This window comes from Musca vetustissima, unplaced genomic scaffold (genome assembly GCF_032173495.1).
Source record: "Musca vetustissima isolate MV318-11 ecotype Yass unplaced genomic scaffold, APGP_CSIRO_Mvet_v1 utg19084, whole genome shotgun sequence".
Classification (NCBI taxonomy): Eukaryota; Metazoa; Arthropoda; class Insecta; order Diptera; family Muscidae; genus Musca; species Musca vetustissima.
Genome location: NW_026876869.1, coordinates 125066 through 144398, shown reverse-complemented (window position 1 = coordinate 144398; position 19333 = coordinate 125066). Strand labels below are relative to the sequence as shown.

The 19333-nt window shown below is 34.9% G+C and overlaps 1 protein-coding gene across 1 annotated transcript; it reads left to right on the top strand.

Moving 5' to 3' along the window:
* The first annotated feature begins 383 nt into the window (after positions 1-383).
* On the top strand, positions 384-19128 carry LOC133321398 (uncharacterized). The gene is made up of 2 exons (XM_061530485.1): positions 384-1176; positions 17886-19128. Exons 1-2 carry the CDS (start codon positions 390-392, stop codon positions 19055-19057), a joined length of 1959 nt encoding a protein of 652 aa, XP_061386469.1. The 5' UTR covers positions 384-389; the 3' UTR covers positions 19058-19128.
* The last annotated feature ends 205 nt before the right edge of the window (positions 19129-19333 follow it).

Below are 19333 nucleotides of genomic sequence, written 5' to 3'. Positions count from 1 at the left end.
TACTTCTCAACATTCCGCCGCTTTGACGTTGCGTTACCCGCTTTATTATCACGTTATTCATACGACCGACGTCTTGTCACATTTCTAAACCAGCGATTACGAAGACGACGACGACGAATACAACGCTTTATTCTCGTGCGGTTCTTTTTTGTAGTTGTATGTCGTTGTAATTCATGTTCTTCACATTATTCATCTTTACTGCGCATGCGTGTTTGTGAGTTTGAGCTGGTATTGGTGGCTACGACATTTCATTGAAAACGTGTTCTCAAGGAAGTGAATTATTTTGTTCGCAATTTTATTTCCACGGAATTAAGGGGGGTCCACGTTATACAATTCTTCTTCTCTGCTCCTCTTAGGGGGAATTAAGTACCTCTTGTTCTGCCATCAAAATGGGCGATTCTACGCCAATTTGCCGTTGCCGTGTTCTCTATTTGGGAAGCGCTGTACCACGCCAAAGCAAAGACGGCCTACAGGGTATTCAGGAACCACTGCGCAGCCTTTACCCCTCAGAGGGTGCGGTTGGCGCCAAAGGCATTGATTCTTGGCTTAGTGTCTGGTCCAATGGCATTCTATTGGAAAATGTCGACGAAAATCTTAAGGAAATTACCAGATTCTTTCCGATTGAATCATTGCATTACTGTGCCGCCGTTCGACAAGTCCTTATACCCGAACGTGGCAACTCGAATCCTGAACCGAAATTTCTTCCACTCGATTCGCCATTTGCACGAATGCCGCGTGCCCAACATCCACCGATATTTGCAGCAATTCTACGTCGCACCACCGGCATCAAAGTCCTCGAATGTCATGTGTTCATTTGCAAACGCGAAGCAGCTGCCAATGCTCTAGTCAGATGCTGTTTCCATGCCTATGCGGATAATTCGTATGCTCGCCAACTGGAGACGGGTAGTACAGGCGGCGGTGCGGGCAGCAGTGTTTATGGAACACTCAAAAGCAATATGGTCGCCAGCAAATCGAATGGCGACCTGACCAGTGTAGGACTTTCGAATGGCAATCATCATCATCACCATGTGCCGTCATCCTCAACCAGTCATGCCGGCTGGAGATCCCGGGCGGGAAGCATCACAACACTGAACAGTGTTGGACGGCAATCGAATGGTCATCTAATGAATGGTGATAGTACCAGTGCAGCCGAGGGCTATACATCTGTTAAGAATTGTAAGTATATATTGTTGTGCCTTGTGCGTTTGTGTCTTAAGTCTTTTGTTTACCTCGCTCTCTCTCTCCCTGCAATACTATCAAATTATTTACGGTATTGAATTTGTCGTTTATTGAAAACAAAACAGAAATACACAAATAAAAAAAATTATTCAATCGAAATGACAGCAGACATTTGCCTTTGTTAACCATATTCACGGCATAGGGTAAACCTGTAATATTAGCAGATATTGGTGAGCTGCTGAGTTGAGTCATACTCGCGAACAATGTATTTTTAGATTTGCAAATTTGTCTGGCGGATGAATAAAACACAAAAAACACTTGAACTGAAGTAGTAGATATGAGATAATTGAATTGATGGATGGCATTACCATTAGTAGTTTTTAGTAAATATGTGTGTGAGTGTATATGTTTGTTTTCATTGTTTTGTTTCTGTTTTTAATCGAAATATGTTATGTGTGAATTTTCTTATTAGTTAACTTCCTGGATGAGAATGACAGATAATGTATATTCCGTTATTTCACTGAATTGAGATATTTGGTACATTTGATTGTGGCATATTTATATAAACTACTAAAATGCATACATTAAAATACCTAAATTCCTCAAGAAATAACTATTTTTGCGATTACGATCTTCTCTGTTTAGGTCCTTGTCCGAATGGAATATGAAATTGTTGGACATTTACTATTGTGATATCTAATATAATCTAACAATGTTTAAATATGGAGGTTTAATAAGATTGATCATAAATACCAAAATTTAAAACTGAATAAGTTTAGGTCAAATTTTAAAGGATTTGGCTGAACCGGTACTTAAGGAAATATCCAAATCGAAATACTACAAATTCACACGGAATTCCAAAATAGCAAATTATTTCCATCCTGTTCGATAATATGTCTGGGCGTTTATCGTGCTGTACTTTTTTTGATGTTTTGGCATATATTGAGGTTCAGATAATTCGACCATGACCCTAAAGTCAGAGTAAATCATACCATAGCCTTAAAAAGTATGATTTATCTTCGGGTTTTAAGCCATAACGGTTATATGTCATAAGACCAATTAAAAAATACGAATGTCTTTTGTCCGAACTGCCAAATTATAATGCATCAATCGTATTATATGGATCAATCATTTCTTTCTGGCCAGAGAAGTATTTTTTCCGTAATTATAACCAAACGTATTAGAAAGCTTGTTCTGAAGACGTGATAAATGGCATAAAAATAATAAAAACTAACAATAATAAAATATGTGGTAAATGTTTAAGGAGGAAAAACACTGTCCGTAGGAATTGCAGTAGTACTTGTGTAGGGTATTACATGGGGCAACAATGTATACTTATTAGTTTACTCTTTTAATCTACAGTAGAAATTACATATAACGATGGTCAAGGGACCGGCGAATTTGGTCGCCGTTATAAACCGATATGTCGTTATAAACGATAAGTCGAAAACCCGATATGTCGTTAAAATGTGTAATAATCAATTAGGGATAAATCCGGAGAATAATAGATGGGGTAATATACATTATTATACATTATTACTTTTGGTCTCCGTTCGCCCGGCATCACACCATGGATTTTCCGATATCTTGATTGATTTTGGATGTTAAGAAATCTGAAATCTATTTACCAAATTGGATTGATTGCTCAGCATTCGTACAAACGAATTTCCTTGAAAAGTCCACGTCCAAAATCTACAAATTGTTTTAGTAATTTAAATTATTCAATTTTTTTACATCATGTTGTAATATCTTGGCTCGATACTGTCGCAAAGAATAAACTATAACTTATATGGCAAATGATTATTTCTGTCATCGACTTGCTAATTACTTAAGTTCACAAATTTGTGGTAACGGGCATTCAGCTCACAAAACTTTCTACACGGGTCAGTCGGACAAACCCAAACAAGAAATGAAAAACAAAAAAGAAGTAATAAAAACTAAAAATGAGCGAATTGACAAATATACATAACTATGTACATCTAAATCTGGGCATTGGTGGTTGGGGGTTTCATTCTTCATTTTTGGCAGTTACCTTCTTTAAATGTGTAACACTTCCGTTCGTAATACTTTAACAAGTTTCCCCCCATGTGCATGTGTATGTCTGAGTATGAGTGCGTTTATATGTCAACATAGTAGTGTATATGGCTAAAAATATGCACTGAAATATGGTTTTATGTCCAGTCTGGTTGTGTTGCTGGTGATGTTGTTGACCAACAGCCAGTATGGCTAAAATATGTGACGTCTAATCATAGAAACGTACGAGTAAAGTATATGTCAATGGTTTTCTTTCTTTCGTGTTTTGTTTGTTTTCATAGTTTAGGCCATCGATTTAAACAGGTTTCTTCAAACTCCATAAGAAATGAATGCAAGTGTGTAGCTTTGATGAGTGAGTTTGTGTGTTATAATTCACCACTTTGTCCCACAATTGGCAGCCATGGGACGAATCTCTTAAAAACAAACTGGAGTCCATTGTTTTTAAATAACACAAGAGTTTGACAATATTTCAGGTCCGCTTAACTTGTGAGGCAACTAGTCACCGTGCAATATTTGTGGGCAACCAGTTCGAATAGAGATCGATTATTTGATGAGAGGTGTTTACAATACAAATTAGCATCTCAATGTAATCTGATGGTCACAGCCATCAGATTGACAATTGTATCGATCTATTTTATATGAGTTTTTGCCGCAATCGATATGGGATTAAGTTGGGCTCTTTAATCGATTATATTTGATTAAACGATGGTGATCATCACCATGGTGTTCATTATGGTTAAGAAGACAGTTTATGGCATTTAATAAATTTAAACACATTTCACTTTTGAGATTTCCACATGTTAATGACAAACAAAGCATTGGTATTTATTTGCAATTTAATGTTAAAAGCATGGTATTGACATCGATATCGACATACATATGTATATCGAAAACTTAGCGAAATCTACTCACAATTTTCGAGACGTTTTAAATAAATTTGATATATTTATATGTTTATTTCGAGAATATCAGGTCCAGCTGCAATATCGTATTTAATATTTTTTCAAATTGGAAAATACGCACATATGTACACATTTGTTGAAAGTTTGTACCTAAAACATATTTCAAAACATTAATAGTTTTGTTGTCACAAGCTATTTTGTTATTTTTATGATGGTAATATTTTAGATTTTTTTCCTCGGCTGAAATAAAAGGTGTCAATAATATTTGTTGTTTTTATGAAGCTATGCTAAAAATATACACATGCATACAGATTGTTTTTTGAAGTTTCATCTTGTGATGTACGTGTGTGTGTGTTTTTAAGGTGAGGCTCATCACTTGTCATCTATCGGAATGTTTTTATTCAATGGTGTCTGAAATGTATTCATACTCGAGTCAAAAGTTTTTTTTGTGTGTTTTGTTTTTGAATTATTTGAATACAAATCGAGCTTTGGTTTCGCGTTTGTCTGCTAGGGGCATCATTAAATCGAGCCATTAAAATATTTGTGAAACTTCGTAATTAAGTTTTAGATATTTTTGTTCTGTTGTTGTTTTCGTTTTTGCGGTGCTTTTTTTATTATCTTGACTTGAGTTGACATAAATAACATTGCTTGGAATGTAAATGTTCGTAAATAGACTCCATAACATTTATACGTGCCAATAAAAACAAAACGAAATGAAATTTTTGGTTGTGCATTGCACATTTGTATGCACGTCCTTTAAATGAAATTGAAAACAAAATATGTTGTGTGCAAAATATTTCCAAAAAATATATTAAAAAAAATACTTATGTATGTGTGCATGCTGTTGTTATACGTGAATTCTTAAAATACCACAAAGTACATAGAATAAAAATGTAAATATATGTATATATTTTTAGTAACGGAAATAAGGAAAATATCTTTTAATTGTATTTTGGAAATTTATTTACCCTTTTAATATGATATATTAAATATTCTAAAAATCTTTTCCATGACTTTGAATAAATAAAATATGATTTCGCAGGATGTAAAAATTGTATGTGCTAACGGTGCTGACGGTAAATGTAGAGAAAAACGTGGTCTCATAGATTTTCAATTTGAAACGCGAATATTTTATTTACTTTATAATGGATTTATAGAATTTTTTCTTTCAAACAAGATATATATTTGGTAAATCGGTTGAGGATTGGCTGAGTTACAGTGGTTGAAATGTGAAAAAATACGCTTAAAAAGACAAAATTCATTTTTCTTCGGACTGTACGATGAAATTATGACATCAAGCCGTATAAGTTCTATTATATTACGGGGAAGAAAATTAAATAAGCTTTCGAAAATGAGAAAAATAAAAAATCGGTTAAAAAATGGATGACCTATACACATATTTGTATTGATTCTATGCATATTCTCTAAAGGAACTATGGGTCTCCTTTTTCCTTTTTCCTGTTACAAACATAATATGTTTGTAAACGAGATAGACCCATATTTCCTTTAGAGAATATGCATAGAATCAATACAAAAATGTGTAATACAAAAATGTGTAGGAATGATAGTTGGAAGAAATCATCTCGTCTCCCAAAGCTTCTACATTTACACCCCCTTAGGTCGGCTAGTTCGTGAATAGTAGTTTCCTAAGAATTGGGTTTAAAGCCTTTCAAACACTGGGCAGACCCATAGGAAATGTTTACACCTCCAGTTTCGCTCGTAATCTTGTGCCTGCAGGCTAAGATGTCCTGTCTGCTGATTTCCTTGTTACGGATTTATTAGTTACAAGCTCTATGGGGATCAATTAATTGTGATTTCACACCTAGTGAACCACCGCAATGTATGTCTCTTTTATTTTTTTCGTTTTAATTTATTTATTTAATTGGACTTTCTTTCTTTCACATATTGATTTCCTGCCCTATAATTGGCAAGTTAATTTGTTGGCTAATTAAAATTTAATTAGTTTTAACATAAATTTCAGATATTTTTCGTATTTTCTCTTTGACTTGGCAAAAACAAAACAATATTCGATCAATGATTTGTTGCAAATGACAGACAACCTTCTGCGGTGTCCATAATCCTTCGTTTCTTTTCACAAGTGTAAGAATTTGGCAATACTATCCGAATGCAACTAAGCGAATAAACGCTTGTCCGATTTTAATGTATCTTTTTTGCAAACCAACAACGTCTAGCAACTAGTCATCGAAAATGTTGGGGGAAGGAGGGTGGTATCACCAGACATTGCCTTCTTCATTGCGAATATTAGACTGGCAATGGTCGTATGCACATTACTTGGTGGTGGGTAGATGACACTCGTGTTACTACCGAAGCATTTGAAGAAGGTTCATGTCAAATGTTACTTACTTCGGAGGACTCTAACGTCGTACTTCGATACATTACATGTAAAAATCCATCAGCAGGTACTGCTGCTACTAACTACCCTCCAACGACAACAGCGTCGTGGTATTATACGTCATCTCCGCCACAGGCCACAGCTACGAAATCTACCAAATGAATGCCAAAAAAATGTAGTTGCTCGTACATTTATTAACAGTGGCGCAGACGCGTGAGAAAGTTTTCTTCTATTCAAACCATCAAATCCAAGTGCAAATGTTGTAGCTATATCCGTGTGTTGTTTTATTGGTTTGTGTGGATTTTTTGTTTGTTTGTTCAAATTTCTCGGGACCCAAAAACAAATATTTAAGGGTGATGCGACTGGTGGGACTGCCTGGCTGGCTGACTGATCGTCTAGTCTCTTGGGCGAAGACACATAAAAATGTCGACTTTTTAGTGTTTGTTGTTGTTTCATGTTTCTCTTCATTTTAAGTGAGAAAGTTAAGCACACACACGCCAGTGCTTAAATTAAGCTGGCAAATGAAAACTACAACAACAACGAGAAAAAAGAAATGCCTAGCCCATTACTTATTCATGAGACAATGGAACGAATGCACGCTGGATTATTTGTGGGTCTTGTGAATTTAGTTTTTGGTTTTCAAGATTAAGGTTGACGTTGACGACCGTATTTGGAAATCTAATTTTAAATTTAAATCACTAATATTAATTTCTTCACCAAAAAAAAAAAGAACTGATTTACTGATGATGTCTGTTGGTGAACTAAAACGTGGAAATGGCCAGCGGTGAAAAATCTCCTATGCTAGTTTGTTACATAGCACAATATCAAGACATTGTGAAAGAGCTGCAGAATGCTGAGACACTTTATTTGCCGGTCATGGAAAATATTTCTTCAATATAAATTCATAATTGTTCCACAATAAGTTCTTTATACGGCGGCCGGTTGACTCTTGTCGTCTGAGTCAACAAGCCACAGAGCCAGCGAGTTGTTCAGTTCAAATTAAATGGCTTATTGTTACATTTTTATTGTTGGTGTTGTTCTTGTCGTTTTTCATTTGCCATACTTAATGGCAAATGGCAACATTTGTGGCAAAAATTGACAACAAACTGCTATGTAACCTTATTCTGGTAGTCTGTTGCTGCCAGTTGCTTGTTTTGTCTTCTACATTTGCCATTCCACCATATCACACAGAGTCAGACACACACATAATATATACAGAGCATAGAACAGAGTCAGCAATCTGGCGAACCAAAGAAAAAAAAAAGAAACCAAAATAAAGCATGTGAGTCTTGGTTTCTGGGACTGCCAGTCTTTCTGGATCATAAATTCTTTCTCACAGGTGGATTTACATATTCTTATATAAATACCCATATAAATATGTGTGTGTGTGTTTGTATGTACGTACATTTATTAATGTATGCCATACTGGCTGACTGGCTTATAAACTACTATATTAGTGTTATGTGCCACCAATGGATTTTAGTTTTGGGATCCAATTCCAGCTCTGATAAAATACCAAGTTAAACTAGTTTCTTAAACAATTTTGTTCCACATTATATTCTGTTATTTGCCGATTATTAAAAAGCGTTGAGTTTTTGTTTTGTTTTAAGCACCGCCAGCTAGTTAAATTTAACTTTGTGCCAATGAACGCTTAACGTTTGGTACTTTTTTCCATAAAGGTTTTTTTATTGTGCTGAGCATGAAGACTCAAGCAAGTCTTCTGGGTTTAAACAGCCATAACTAAAATTTGGTTGATGGGGGTATTTTTGTTGATCGTGTGAAATATTTGTTGGCTTCCAGTATAATTTTTAAGGTTTTAATTCTACTTCCTGACTATGTTTCCGTTTGGAAGCGTTTATAATTTTTTTTTAGTAAATTGTTATTCACCTTCATATATTGTGCAATATTGGAATATTTTTGTGGGATATATCGACCATATGAATTATTTTCAAGTCGTATGTCCTAAAATAACAACAAGATCAGGAATAAATTACATTTCTTCGTCCAAACACAAAGTGGACCAAGTGCCAAGTTGTGCATATTCGGTTGGAAAATATATCTACAATAGTCACATAATTTAGTCTAAAATCCACAAAAACCGAAAGTCGAATGACACCGTTCTATAAAAATGGACCGCTATAGATTATCTTAACTGCTTGCAAACTTCGAGAGCTTACAAAAGAAATCGGATGGACAATATAATAAGTAGGAGCTGTATTTAATTGTGAAGCCATTAGAGATATTGATCGGAGTAGTATAGTCGGGCGGGGCCGACCATATGATACCCTACACAATCCCACCGAACTCTATGTTTCTTGGGATCCATATTCCCAGCCTTGGTAATATTTCGCGATATTTGTTCTCTCGTGACCGATTTGAAGTTCTACGCGCCATCTTTTCCGAATCATCCTGTCCCGAAATAAAAAACTACTCCATAAGATTAAAATTTTAATATATTTATTAATATATTTTAGTTGATTTGCTAAATATGGGCCGTTTATTAGCTGACAACTATTCGAATAAGTTATTCAAATTTGTGATACTCGGCTTATAATTGTGGTGTCTAGATCGACTAGAATATCACACAAAAAATTTTCAATCCATTTCATCCCCGAAATGTCATTTGATCATCATCGAAAATTATATGCGTCTTTCTTGATTATAACAGAACCTAACAGAACAGCGCTGCATTTCCGCCCTCTAGTGTGGTAGGTATGAACAAATATATATAATTTTTGACCTGGAATATAATTAGCCAACAAATCTACCATGCTGTGAAAACAATTTTTTTATTTTTTACCGTTGTTACGCCCACAATATCAAAAAAAGAAAATGGTGGTCCACATTACCCGATATACTAAACAATCTCATAAAACGTATACACCCTTAAATATTTCCATATAACCGAGTATATGCATCAATATAATAGTTATAAATTTAAAGGTTAGCCACTCCTCTTGGATATACTATTAACTTCTCGGGGTTATATCCTTCAGAAGTAGGGAACAGATAACAAGAAGTTTTTTCGCGTATATAAGGAATCCTTGGCGATTATATTAAGAACCCTATAGGAATAATTCGCCATAGAGCAATTAATCCTAAGTTTACAAATACATTGAAAGCTAAAACATCAAAGGTCGTCTTCACGACCTCACATCGATGAATGGCTCTATAGTTTTCCTTGAATTTCGGAGGACGAAATGTGAAACAGAAAATTATTTTGACATTAAAATAGTATAATTATAGTATTTTCGGTATCAGTTCAGGTATCTCAAGGCGTAGATAGCTTTCGACTAGCGCTTAATTTCATATGTAATAAAACAAAAATTCCAAACTTTTATTAGGTATGTATGTATATTTGTATCCAATCTCTTATTCGCCCAATTTAAATTTCTATCCATTTTTTATTAAACAAAAAATTAAATCAAACACATTTTTCATTGGATAATTTAAGAGACCCCGCTGTTTCCATCGTGATGCATACAGGTGATGGTAACATAATGACGACAAACCTGTTGACTTTGATATCATCGCCAATATGAAATATCAAACCAATATGTGTCTATGTATTTGAGATGCTATATAACCCAGTTGCATTGAAAATGCTAATTGATAAATTATCACCAATCTGTATGTAAAATAGATCGATTGATTCCATGGAAACTTGTTTGTGTGTAAATTACAGCGTTGCATGAAAACGATGATGATGACGAGAAGAAGAAGGCAAACCAGAAGTGCAATACAATTTCATAACCACTTGACCATGACAAAAAAATCACACACACAACCAAAACATCATTGAAACAGTAACAACAACAACTACCGAAATCAACTTCAAGTTAGAGAACAATCAAAACAGCAACAACGGCAACAATCTATTTTAACGCTTACAAAAATGATAGCGTGTATTGTGGTAGTTGTTTGAGGCTGTTTGGTTTTTTATATTTTTATTTACTCTGTTTTCTGATGCAGTGTAACATCACATAATTCTTCAATATTGCCCCATCCCCCGATCCAATGTAAGATATATCGCATCGTCTTTGTCATGATTCGAGACCGACACATCGACACCGTTTACAGTAACAACGACATGTAAAATACGAGGATTGTGTAGAAATGCTGGTATTTGATATTTAAAGGCATAATTAATAGAATTAGAAAGGAAATTGTCATTTCCACAAACAAGAAAAACAAAGCAGCCATAATTGTTCAATTCTTATTAACCTATTGTTATATCTTCCTCCAATATCTGCCTTTTCAGCCATTTATTGTAATACCGCTGAAATTTTGCACATACGAGTCCTTTATTAGCAGTCATGTCCAGTTCGAAAGTAGACCAATCCAAATATGGCGAACTCCAGTAACTGACAGAAAGTTATGAAACTTCGATTTCTTCACTGACCAATTCGTGAGACAGATTTTTGGTAAAGTCTCATTTCGAAAGTCATAATTTACTTTCTGAAATTAAGCATATCCAATTCCTATGATCTAGGATTTTTGGAATATAGCGACAATTATTTTCAATATTGTAGTGTTGTATATCCATCACCCCAATTCTTAACTTTTGAATTGTGTATTTTTCAAATCCAAATATAGTATACTTCCACTTATTGATCAACATCAATACACCATGGATAGTTTTTTGTTTTTTTGTTTTAAATTCTCCCTAACAATGATGATCAAGTCCATAATGATGCAACATAGAGGATGTGAATGGTTAACTGACTTTGAAGATTTTCTAAAACAAAATACGCTTGCATATCTTTTCTAAAAACAAGTTTTTAAATCTGCAAACACACACACACACTCAAATGCATATGTGCTCCGGTTATTTTCTGATGTTATGCAAGTTTTTGATGAAATCTTTTATTTTTTTCTTCGTTTGGGATGAAGTAATGCCAGAATAACTAGTATTCTTGTTATCGATGTAAATTGTGAAAATGTAAATTAAAGTGGCCAATAGATCGATCGGACGTTTAAACAGGCATTCCACAGCACAATAATCGCCTACGTGCATTAACAAAACATCGAATAGATAAAATATTGATGATATTTTCAAAAAAAAAAAGTGCATTGGCCAGTTACTTTTCGAAGCTATTCAATTTACTTGCCCCTAGCTTGAAGAGTCATATTCATTAAAGTCATACGAGTACGAGCAGAACACATACGTACATATGTACATGAGTGGCCTATTTTACTGCACTGTGCACCGAGCAACTGGCATTTTTTTTTTTTTTTTTGCTTTATAAATAAAGCTGAAGTTAATTGAATGCGCAAACGAAGTGGTAAATTTGGGTTATATATGAAAAATTTTGCAGCTGCAAATATTTGACATTAACATTATGTACCAGAGTCGGAGTATGTCACAGATGCTATGGGGACAGGCAGTAACAGAATAATAGGATTCTTAAATGTTTTTGTTATTAATAAAATTGTTCAGCAGCCTGACAAATGTTTAACATATCATCTTTAGTTTATGTTTACAGCTATCTAATGATCACAACATAATTATCTATTTACGTTGTTATACTATTAACATTTCAATTGATCTAATTGAACTTAAACGCTTATGAAAAATGTCACATGGAGTAGATGAAGAATATATGAGAATATAAACATTTGAATATGATGATATACTACAAAACAGATAGGCGAATCTAATTTACTTTTTAAAAACTACTCCAGAATGTTTTCTAGAAGTTAGTAAATATGTTGTGAGGTCATATGAATCGTTTATTTTGAATGTGGTTTAAGGGAACCCCCCCCCCATTCTCGATTTTTTATTTTTAAGATTTTAATTGGGCTGGCAAATGAATACCAATGCTTGTTAAGGTTTGTAACTTTGCACATATGTATTTGAAGATTTAAAAAGGAAGAAAAATATTTTACAAAAAATTTTTGTTGTTGTTTTTTGTGATCAAAGAAAAGTCCTTATTTTTGATGGCGGGCATGATCACTCCTCACTGGATCATCGGAATCCGAAAATTCCAACGGTGTTAGAAAGAGTACATGTCTGGCTCTCGTATGAACTAGGATAATTGACCTCGCTCTAAAATTAACAAAATGGCGGACCTGTGAAAAAATATTTTTGGAAAATCGCCGATTTTTGACCAAAAACCAAGTTAAAAAATAAGGAAGATGTTCACCGATTGGCTTTATCCTAGTTCATACGATAGCTATACACTCACAGAGAAACGTGTAAAAAATTGAAATCGATTGGGTTATTAGTTTTTGAGTTATCGTGCCCGCCATTCGCAAAAAAATGTTTAGAGAAAAACGCGTTTAAAGTTTGAGAAGCCCTTCAGCCGTCACTTGATGCTGACACAATAAATCGGCTATATCTTCCAGAGTTCTTGAGATTTTAACTTGAAATTTTGCAGGGACATTCTTAAATTAGTGTAGATTGGAATTAAGTCAACAAAAATATTGACCCCGAGAATGGGGGGGGTCCCCTTAAGTCCATTTTATGTTCTTTGATTTTCTGGTAAAGTTTTCTAAACATATTAGGTTATGTATTTGATCATGTTTAAGTGGCACAAAGCCACAAATTAAATTTATACCCCTTAACAATATTCTTGAAACAAATCAAACACAAATATTTCAATATATGAAGAAAGGACTTAATCCACTTTGAATGTAAACGACCTATATATGACTCCCATTCATTAAATGTATCAAAAAACAATACTCTATGCATTAATATTATATATATATATATATATATATATATATACAGTACATCTGTAAGCATGTAAAAAAGTCTTAAAGTTCGGCCAAAACTTTTTATACCCTGCACTATGTGGTGGGTACTAAAATTTTCTCAAAAATGGTCGGGCACTTCATTTTCGAAGCTTTTTATAATTTTTTGCACTGGATTTAGAATTTGCTTTTAATGAAAGGGAAAACAAACAATTCTTCTTAAAACCCCCTTTGGAAACCCAGCTAGCAGTTTTCTACTACCATGATAAGCTTTCAGATTTTGGGGGTCCCGTGATGATGTGATGACATTCATATTACACGATTTCACATTACATAGTCAAAAATTTCTGTAGAGTACATTTGCTTGGTGGTAATGATACCGCTCCATTGATATTTGTATTCCTGCAAATTTCTTCTCGAATATAGTTTTGAGATCTAGTTTTGATTTCATATAGATTTTATATCATTTTAATTCTGCATAATTCGGTTGATTTTTAATTCTGTAACATAGAACTTCAGCACAGCAGGACTAGCTTATACTAAAAACGAATATTAAATCTCCTACAAAAAAATTTACTTCACATTGAAAAAAATAGGCTTCCTGTATTCCACATATTGTTTGTTGTTTTTTTTTTTCTTTTTTGGCTCTGCTTTGCCCACTCCCCACATCAATTTACAAATAATACGGAAATTTTTATTCACGCACGCATGCGATCGGCTGCTTTACTCACTTACTGTGCCTATAAACGATGATTATGCCTGAACTTGCATTTAATATTAGCCGCCTGTGCACACCCAATCGTAGCATGAAGGAAACATTTACGAACACATTTCTCCGCATTGCATCCATCCATTTCTTCTTCTTTTTCTGTTTGGTCGGCTTATGTAATTAATGAATGTTGATGGTTCACAATTATTTGTATCGTAAATCGAGTGAAACGCAAAAGCACCTAAAAATCGTTAACTTAAAAAACGTAAAACAAAATGAAAACTCAACTGAAGTAAATTTAGCAAATTTTAAATTGTATTTAATAACAACAATTAGTATTTTTACTAAAACTTTAAATTTTACATAAATACTTCGGAAGTCGAAAAGGAAGAAATTTGCACTCACTATAAACTCCATTATGAGTTGGGCATTTAAAATATTGGTATATGCCTATATAGCTCCCACATAGGTATTTAAGTATTTTGTGTGTCAACACATCGATATATATGAACATTTTTCGGTGCAAATTTTAGTTTTTTACCTGCTAATAACACCGAACACCAAATTAAAGCCACTTCATTTTAAAAAATGTAGCCAAAAACCTTAAAAAAATGCTCAAAATTAGGAGGAACCTATTGAAGTCACGATAGAGCACACAAAATAAAAGATATGTGTGTTTCTATTTTTTTTATGGCCTGTATTTCTAAATTTTTGATTCTTATTGAGTAAAACATCTCCCTACCAAAAGTGATAATAGTACCCCCTTTATTCGACTTTTTTAAACAAATTGGCTCTAAGTTAAATTTTTCAGATTCTCATAGGGTGTAAAATCTTCCTACCAAATATTATCAATATCGTTTCGTTTTGGTGTAGTTCCGACCCTATTCAATATTTTCCAACTATCTGAGAATCTGTTCTATAAATATAATTTCTTCAATAAAAATGTATTCTAGTAATTCTAACTATGATACCAAAAATAATCAACCTAATGGAAATTTATTCAAATATTTTGATTTTAATATCAATTCTAAAGATATGAAATAAATTTAGAGAATTATTTATATTTAAATGATTCGATACTGGCATTTAAGTTTTTGCATATTTTGCATTTGAATATTATTATTGACTCTCTAACATGAATATTCTTGAAGATGAGCAGTTTTCTAATAGTTGCTTTTTTTATCGCCTCAAGATAATCAGGAGAAATAGAGATGTGTTTACGAAGGCGGCAGCAGCAGTAGTTGTAGTTCAGTGATATGTAGCTGACTGATATAACTCGTTTCGTTGTTTGCCATTAAAGTGGAAACCCCCCAAAGGTGGAATTCGATTTCGAATGATCATCAGAACGTTTGGATTTTCCAGCCACTTGTTAGACTTTTTGCTCCAAGCAATGAGGCTTAGGGTGATAAAACATGATATATATCGGTATCGGCATCACATAATTTAACAGATGATTTGAAATGAACAAGTTTTATTAAACATTTGACATTTTAGTGCATCCAATAATATTCAATGTTAAGGTAAAACGAAATATATCTGTTTCGGTTGTTTGAAATAAAATATTTTCATAATTATTCATATAAGTAAACAAGGTTGGAGTTGTATTAGAGCTACATTTATTTTTAGAATAGTTTCTTGGGCTTTTAGTGAGACTGGAAGAAGTTTTCGATTTTTATTTTCAACTAAACCGACTTGTTTGGTTGGGGTCATTACACTTTGTATCGAAAATGCGAACATATTACTCATGTCCGAGCCCCAGTTTTTTTCTTTTTTTTTGTAGTGACATACATATATTTCAAACAAACCCATCTTAGTTCAAAGTATGAGTGTGTGTATGAACCATATGTGACCATGTACATATGTATGGTCTGATATGAAAAGAGTGGAACACGGCAACTGAAGAAAAACGCAATAATGTCACCCAAACAAATAACTTGGTTTAAATAACTCTCTTTCAAACACAGGCACACATAGACACAATTCGGTATGAAGTCGAAGCGACAACACTTTGATGTTCCACCGGGATGACGAGAATTGCTAAATAGAGTCATCATCAAACGCTTACATGACTTTAAGGTGTACCGTTAGCACAGGTCTTGTCGCTTGTCGTCGCGAAGAAAACAATGAAAATGCTATTCACTTCACCTCCAGTTCCGACGACTATGGCTAATGCAATAATTGCTCAAATGATATTAACACTTGATGACGACAACGGCGTTGACGATGAGGTGGCAAAGTGGGTTAACCCCTTCTCTGACCACTGGTACGTGCTGTAACCATAAAAGGTCGAACTGTTTTCATGGATAAACTAAAGCGGTCTAATTGCAACTTGGATTGTCCGTCACATTATTGTAGCACCCCTTGTTCGTCAACGTCAATGTTTTATTTTCGAGGTCATGTGTACTACTAGATTGTGTGTTTGAAAGAAAACGTTTCTATAAGAGTTGATATGAATGTGTATGTGTTATAAGATTTTTTTAATTTTAATTACATTTTATACTGTCCACAGTTTAGACGTGCAGGAATTATAGGTTTGGTTTGACCCTAGTAATGATGACACCACGAAATATTAATTTTTATTAAGCACATCTCCATTAGCTTAATCCCCGAACACCACGAAATTGTATGTGGAATGGGAACACTGAATATGAAAGATTTGTTCTGTAATCGGCCAATATTAAAGGCGTCACATGGATTAAACGTTGTGCGACTAAAGTCGAAATATTCAACCCTTTTTATGTGAATTCATCTACATCGTTTTTAAGATCCAAGGGTATCTGACATATTCTCGAAACAGTTCTATTGACAAATTTACTATTCTGTACGACTTTTTCTCAAGGGAACGATTTTTGTGCAACCTTTTTAAAATTCCCACTGGCTGCAGTTTAGTATTTTGAATTATCATTGGATAGCACATATTCCTGCCGTGAATCATCAATATTGGTCCAATTTTAAGGATAGGCTCCACATAAGGTTTTTTAAATCATCGTACCTTTACCATGGCATAGCCTATAGGAAAGATTAAAGTTCGACCCTACAGAACTTAGCGACAGTGGGTTCAAAATTTTCAATTCCATTGTATATACGTCAAATAAATCCTCATAAAGTAGGTTAACCCGGTATAAAGTTTGAATGTAAATGTCGTTTAATATTTTTAATATCATGGCATTCTTTAAATTGAAGTAAATAAATGATTTTACTAGGAGGGTTTAAGAGAGGTCAAGACTTCGAAATACGCTTCATATAAATTGGGCCATCCATTTAATTTAAAATTCCAATAAATTAATATTCAATTGTAATAATAAATTTAAGTAATTTCATTACCTTTTCGGCAATTCGTGTAACGAATTGCTTGTCCAAGTCAAAAACCTCATCATGTACATAAGCCGATCTAACTATTGTGCACGTACCTATTTGTGGTGTACTCTGTCATTCAATTTCATATTTTTTTTAACAATTTCGGTCATATGATGATCAATTTGTTTTGTTACGAATTAAAAACGAAACGAAAAAAAAAATCAAACAAACCAATGTTAGACCTACCTTCTGGCGGGCCAACCGCCCCGTCAGCTGATCGTCATGAAGTCTAGCGTATTTTTCATTGCTAATCGAAAGGTGATAGCACGCTCAAGGTTAACTGCGTTTTGTACAGTTTTTGTGCTTTGTGTTGTTGCTGATGCTTTGCACTGGTTGTTATTGTTGTTGGCATCGTTGGTGTAGATGACTAAGTTACCGAGTAACTACAATTAGTTAGTCAACATAAATAAGATATAAGATTACTCTAATCATTGGTTTTAATTGATGGGCAAATATTGAATTTCTGTGTTTTAGTGGATATGCGGTTTTTAGAACTTGTTAGCGTTTAGTTCACGGTCACTGACACTGTAATTCAACTGTCATTAGAAATAGAATTTTAAAGATATTTTTGTTTGAATTTAAATAATTTCATTAAAATTGTTTACATTCCTATATCTAATCCTATTTTTGCCATTTCATTTCTTTTTTCCAGTTTATGGTAGCAGTGCCGATTTAAATGTCGCCATCGACGATGGAGATGCTTCTCTATACAACGGTGATGCAAATCACAAAGTATGGAGCGGTTCACAGGATCAATTGGACAGCATCGTTATGGAAAGTCCATACGATATGTACTCAGGCAACACATCGACATTGGGCCGACCGGCACGTATGCGTCAGATGAGTCATCCAATTGAAGTTCCCCCACCGCCAATGAAAGAGGAAAGTAGCAAAAAGAAGAAAGACAAAAAATCATCCAAGTCATCGAGTAGTCAAAGTTTGTCCGGCACCTTGATACGGCCCAAACCAATACATCCGGCTGCAATGCAGAGGCCTGGTATGCCAATTCCGGGCCACGGTGGAAATATGATATATGGCCCTCTGCCAGGACCACCACCACAAATGATGGGCCGAAACTATCATACAATTAGTCATCGAGGATTTCCGCCGGGTCCACCACCACATCATCCTGGCATGCCGCCACCAATGATGCAACATCCACCTCCCCACATGGGTATGCCAATGCAAGTGCCCGTCATGATGCCTCAACAATATGCTACCCTTCAGCCTACGACTAGCACAAAAAAGAAGAAAAAGGACAAGAAAAATACTGGCATTCCTGTGGGTATGCCAATTGTACCACCTATGTATGCCTATCATCATGCTCAGGCAATGGGTGGACCAATACCTCCACCACCGCCACAAAGTGTCTTGGCCCAATCTGTCATCGGCGAACCAAGACCGTTGTCTGTGTCAAGTCGAAAGCTGGCCGCATCCATGGGCAACGGCCTTGACGATTCAGGAAATTCAGGAGCAGAATCTCCAGGCGGTACTGGCATATATCGGCGCAAAGGTCACTTAAATGAGCGGGCCTTCAGCTATTCCATTCGTCAAGAACATCGTAGCCGTAGTCACGGTTCGTTAGCTAGTCTTCAATTCAATCCTCCAGACATGAAGAAGGAACGAGAAATTGCCCAAATGGTGGCGGGCTTAGATTTAAATGATGGTCCCAGCCACGATGATCCCCGCGCCATGGGACCCTCAACGCTGCAACGTAAACAAGCGGCAATGATGAACGGTAATGGAGCCATTTACGGTAACGGTGGTGGTTCTGCCATCTATGGCAATGGTCCATCAAGCAGCTTTGGCAAACCTAGAAGATAAAGAAGATCACAAATAAAGTCCATCGAAGTCTTTCGTAAATGGTTTAATAAACTTGTTGGGAAGGGAGATCACATCGAATATTCGAATCGAAGGAAACAGCGCTCATGCCATTGAGGAGGAACCCATCAACAGTTCAGATTCGCTGTGAAAATTTGAAAACGACTTGTCAGTGATTGCACGTGCATATCTGAGACACCTCCCTACTCACTTATCCGCCTAAGTTTTTATTTTCCATTCTTATTGTTATCTAGGTTTATCTTCAGGATAGTCGTAACA

What these genes read in the sequence shown, in the direction of transcription:
- LOC133321398 (XM_061530485.1), top strand. Translation starts at nt 390, where the DNA reads ATGGGCGATTCTACGCCAATTTGCCGTTGCCGTGTTCTCTATTTGGGA. An exon ending in CTATACATCTGTTAAGAATT is followed by an intron (nt 1,177 to 17,885) that starts GTAAGTATATAT and finishes TCTTTTTTCCAG; the next exon opens with TTTATGGTAGCAGTGCCGAT.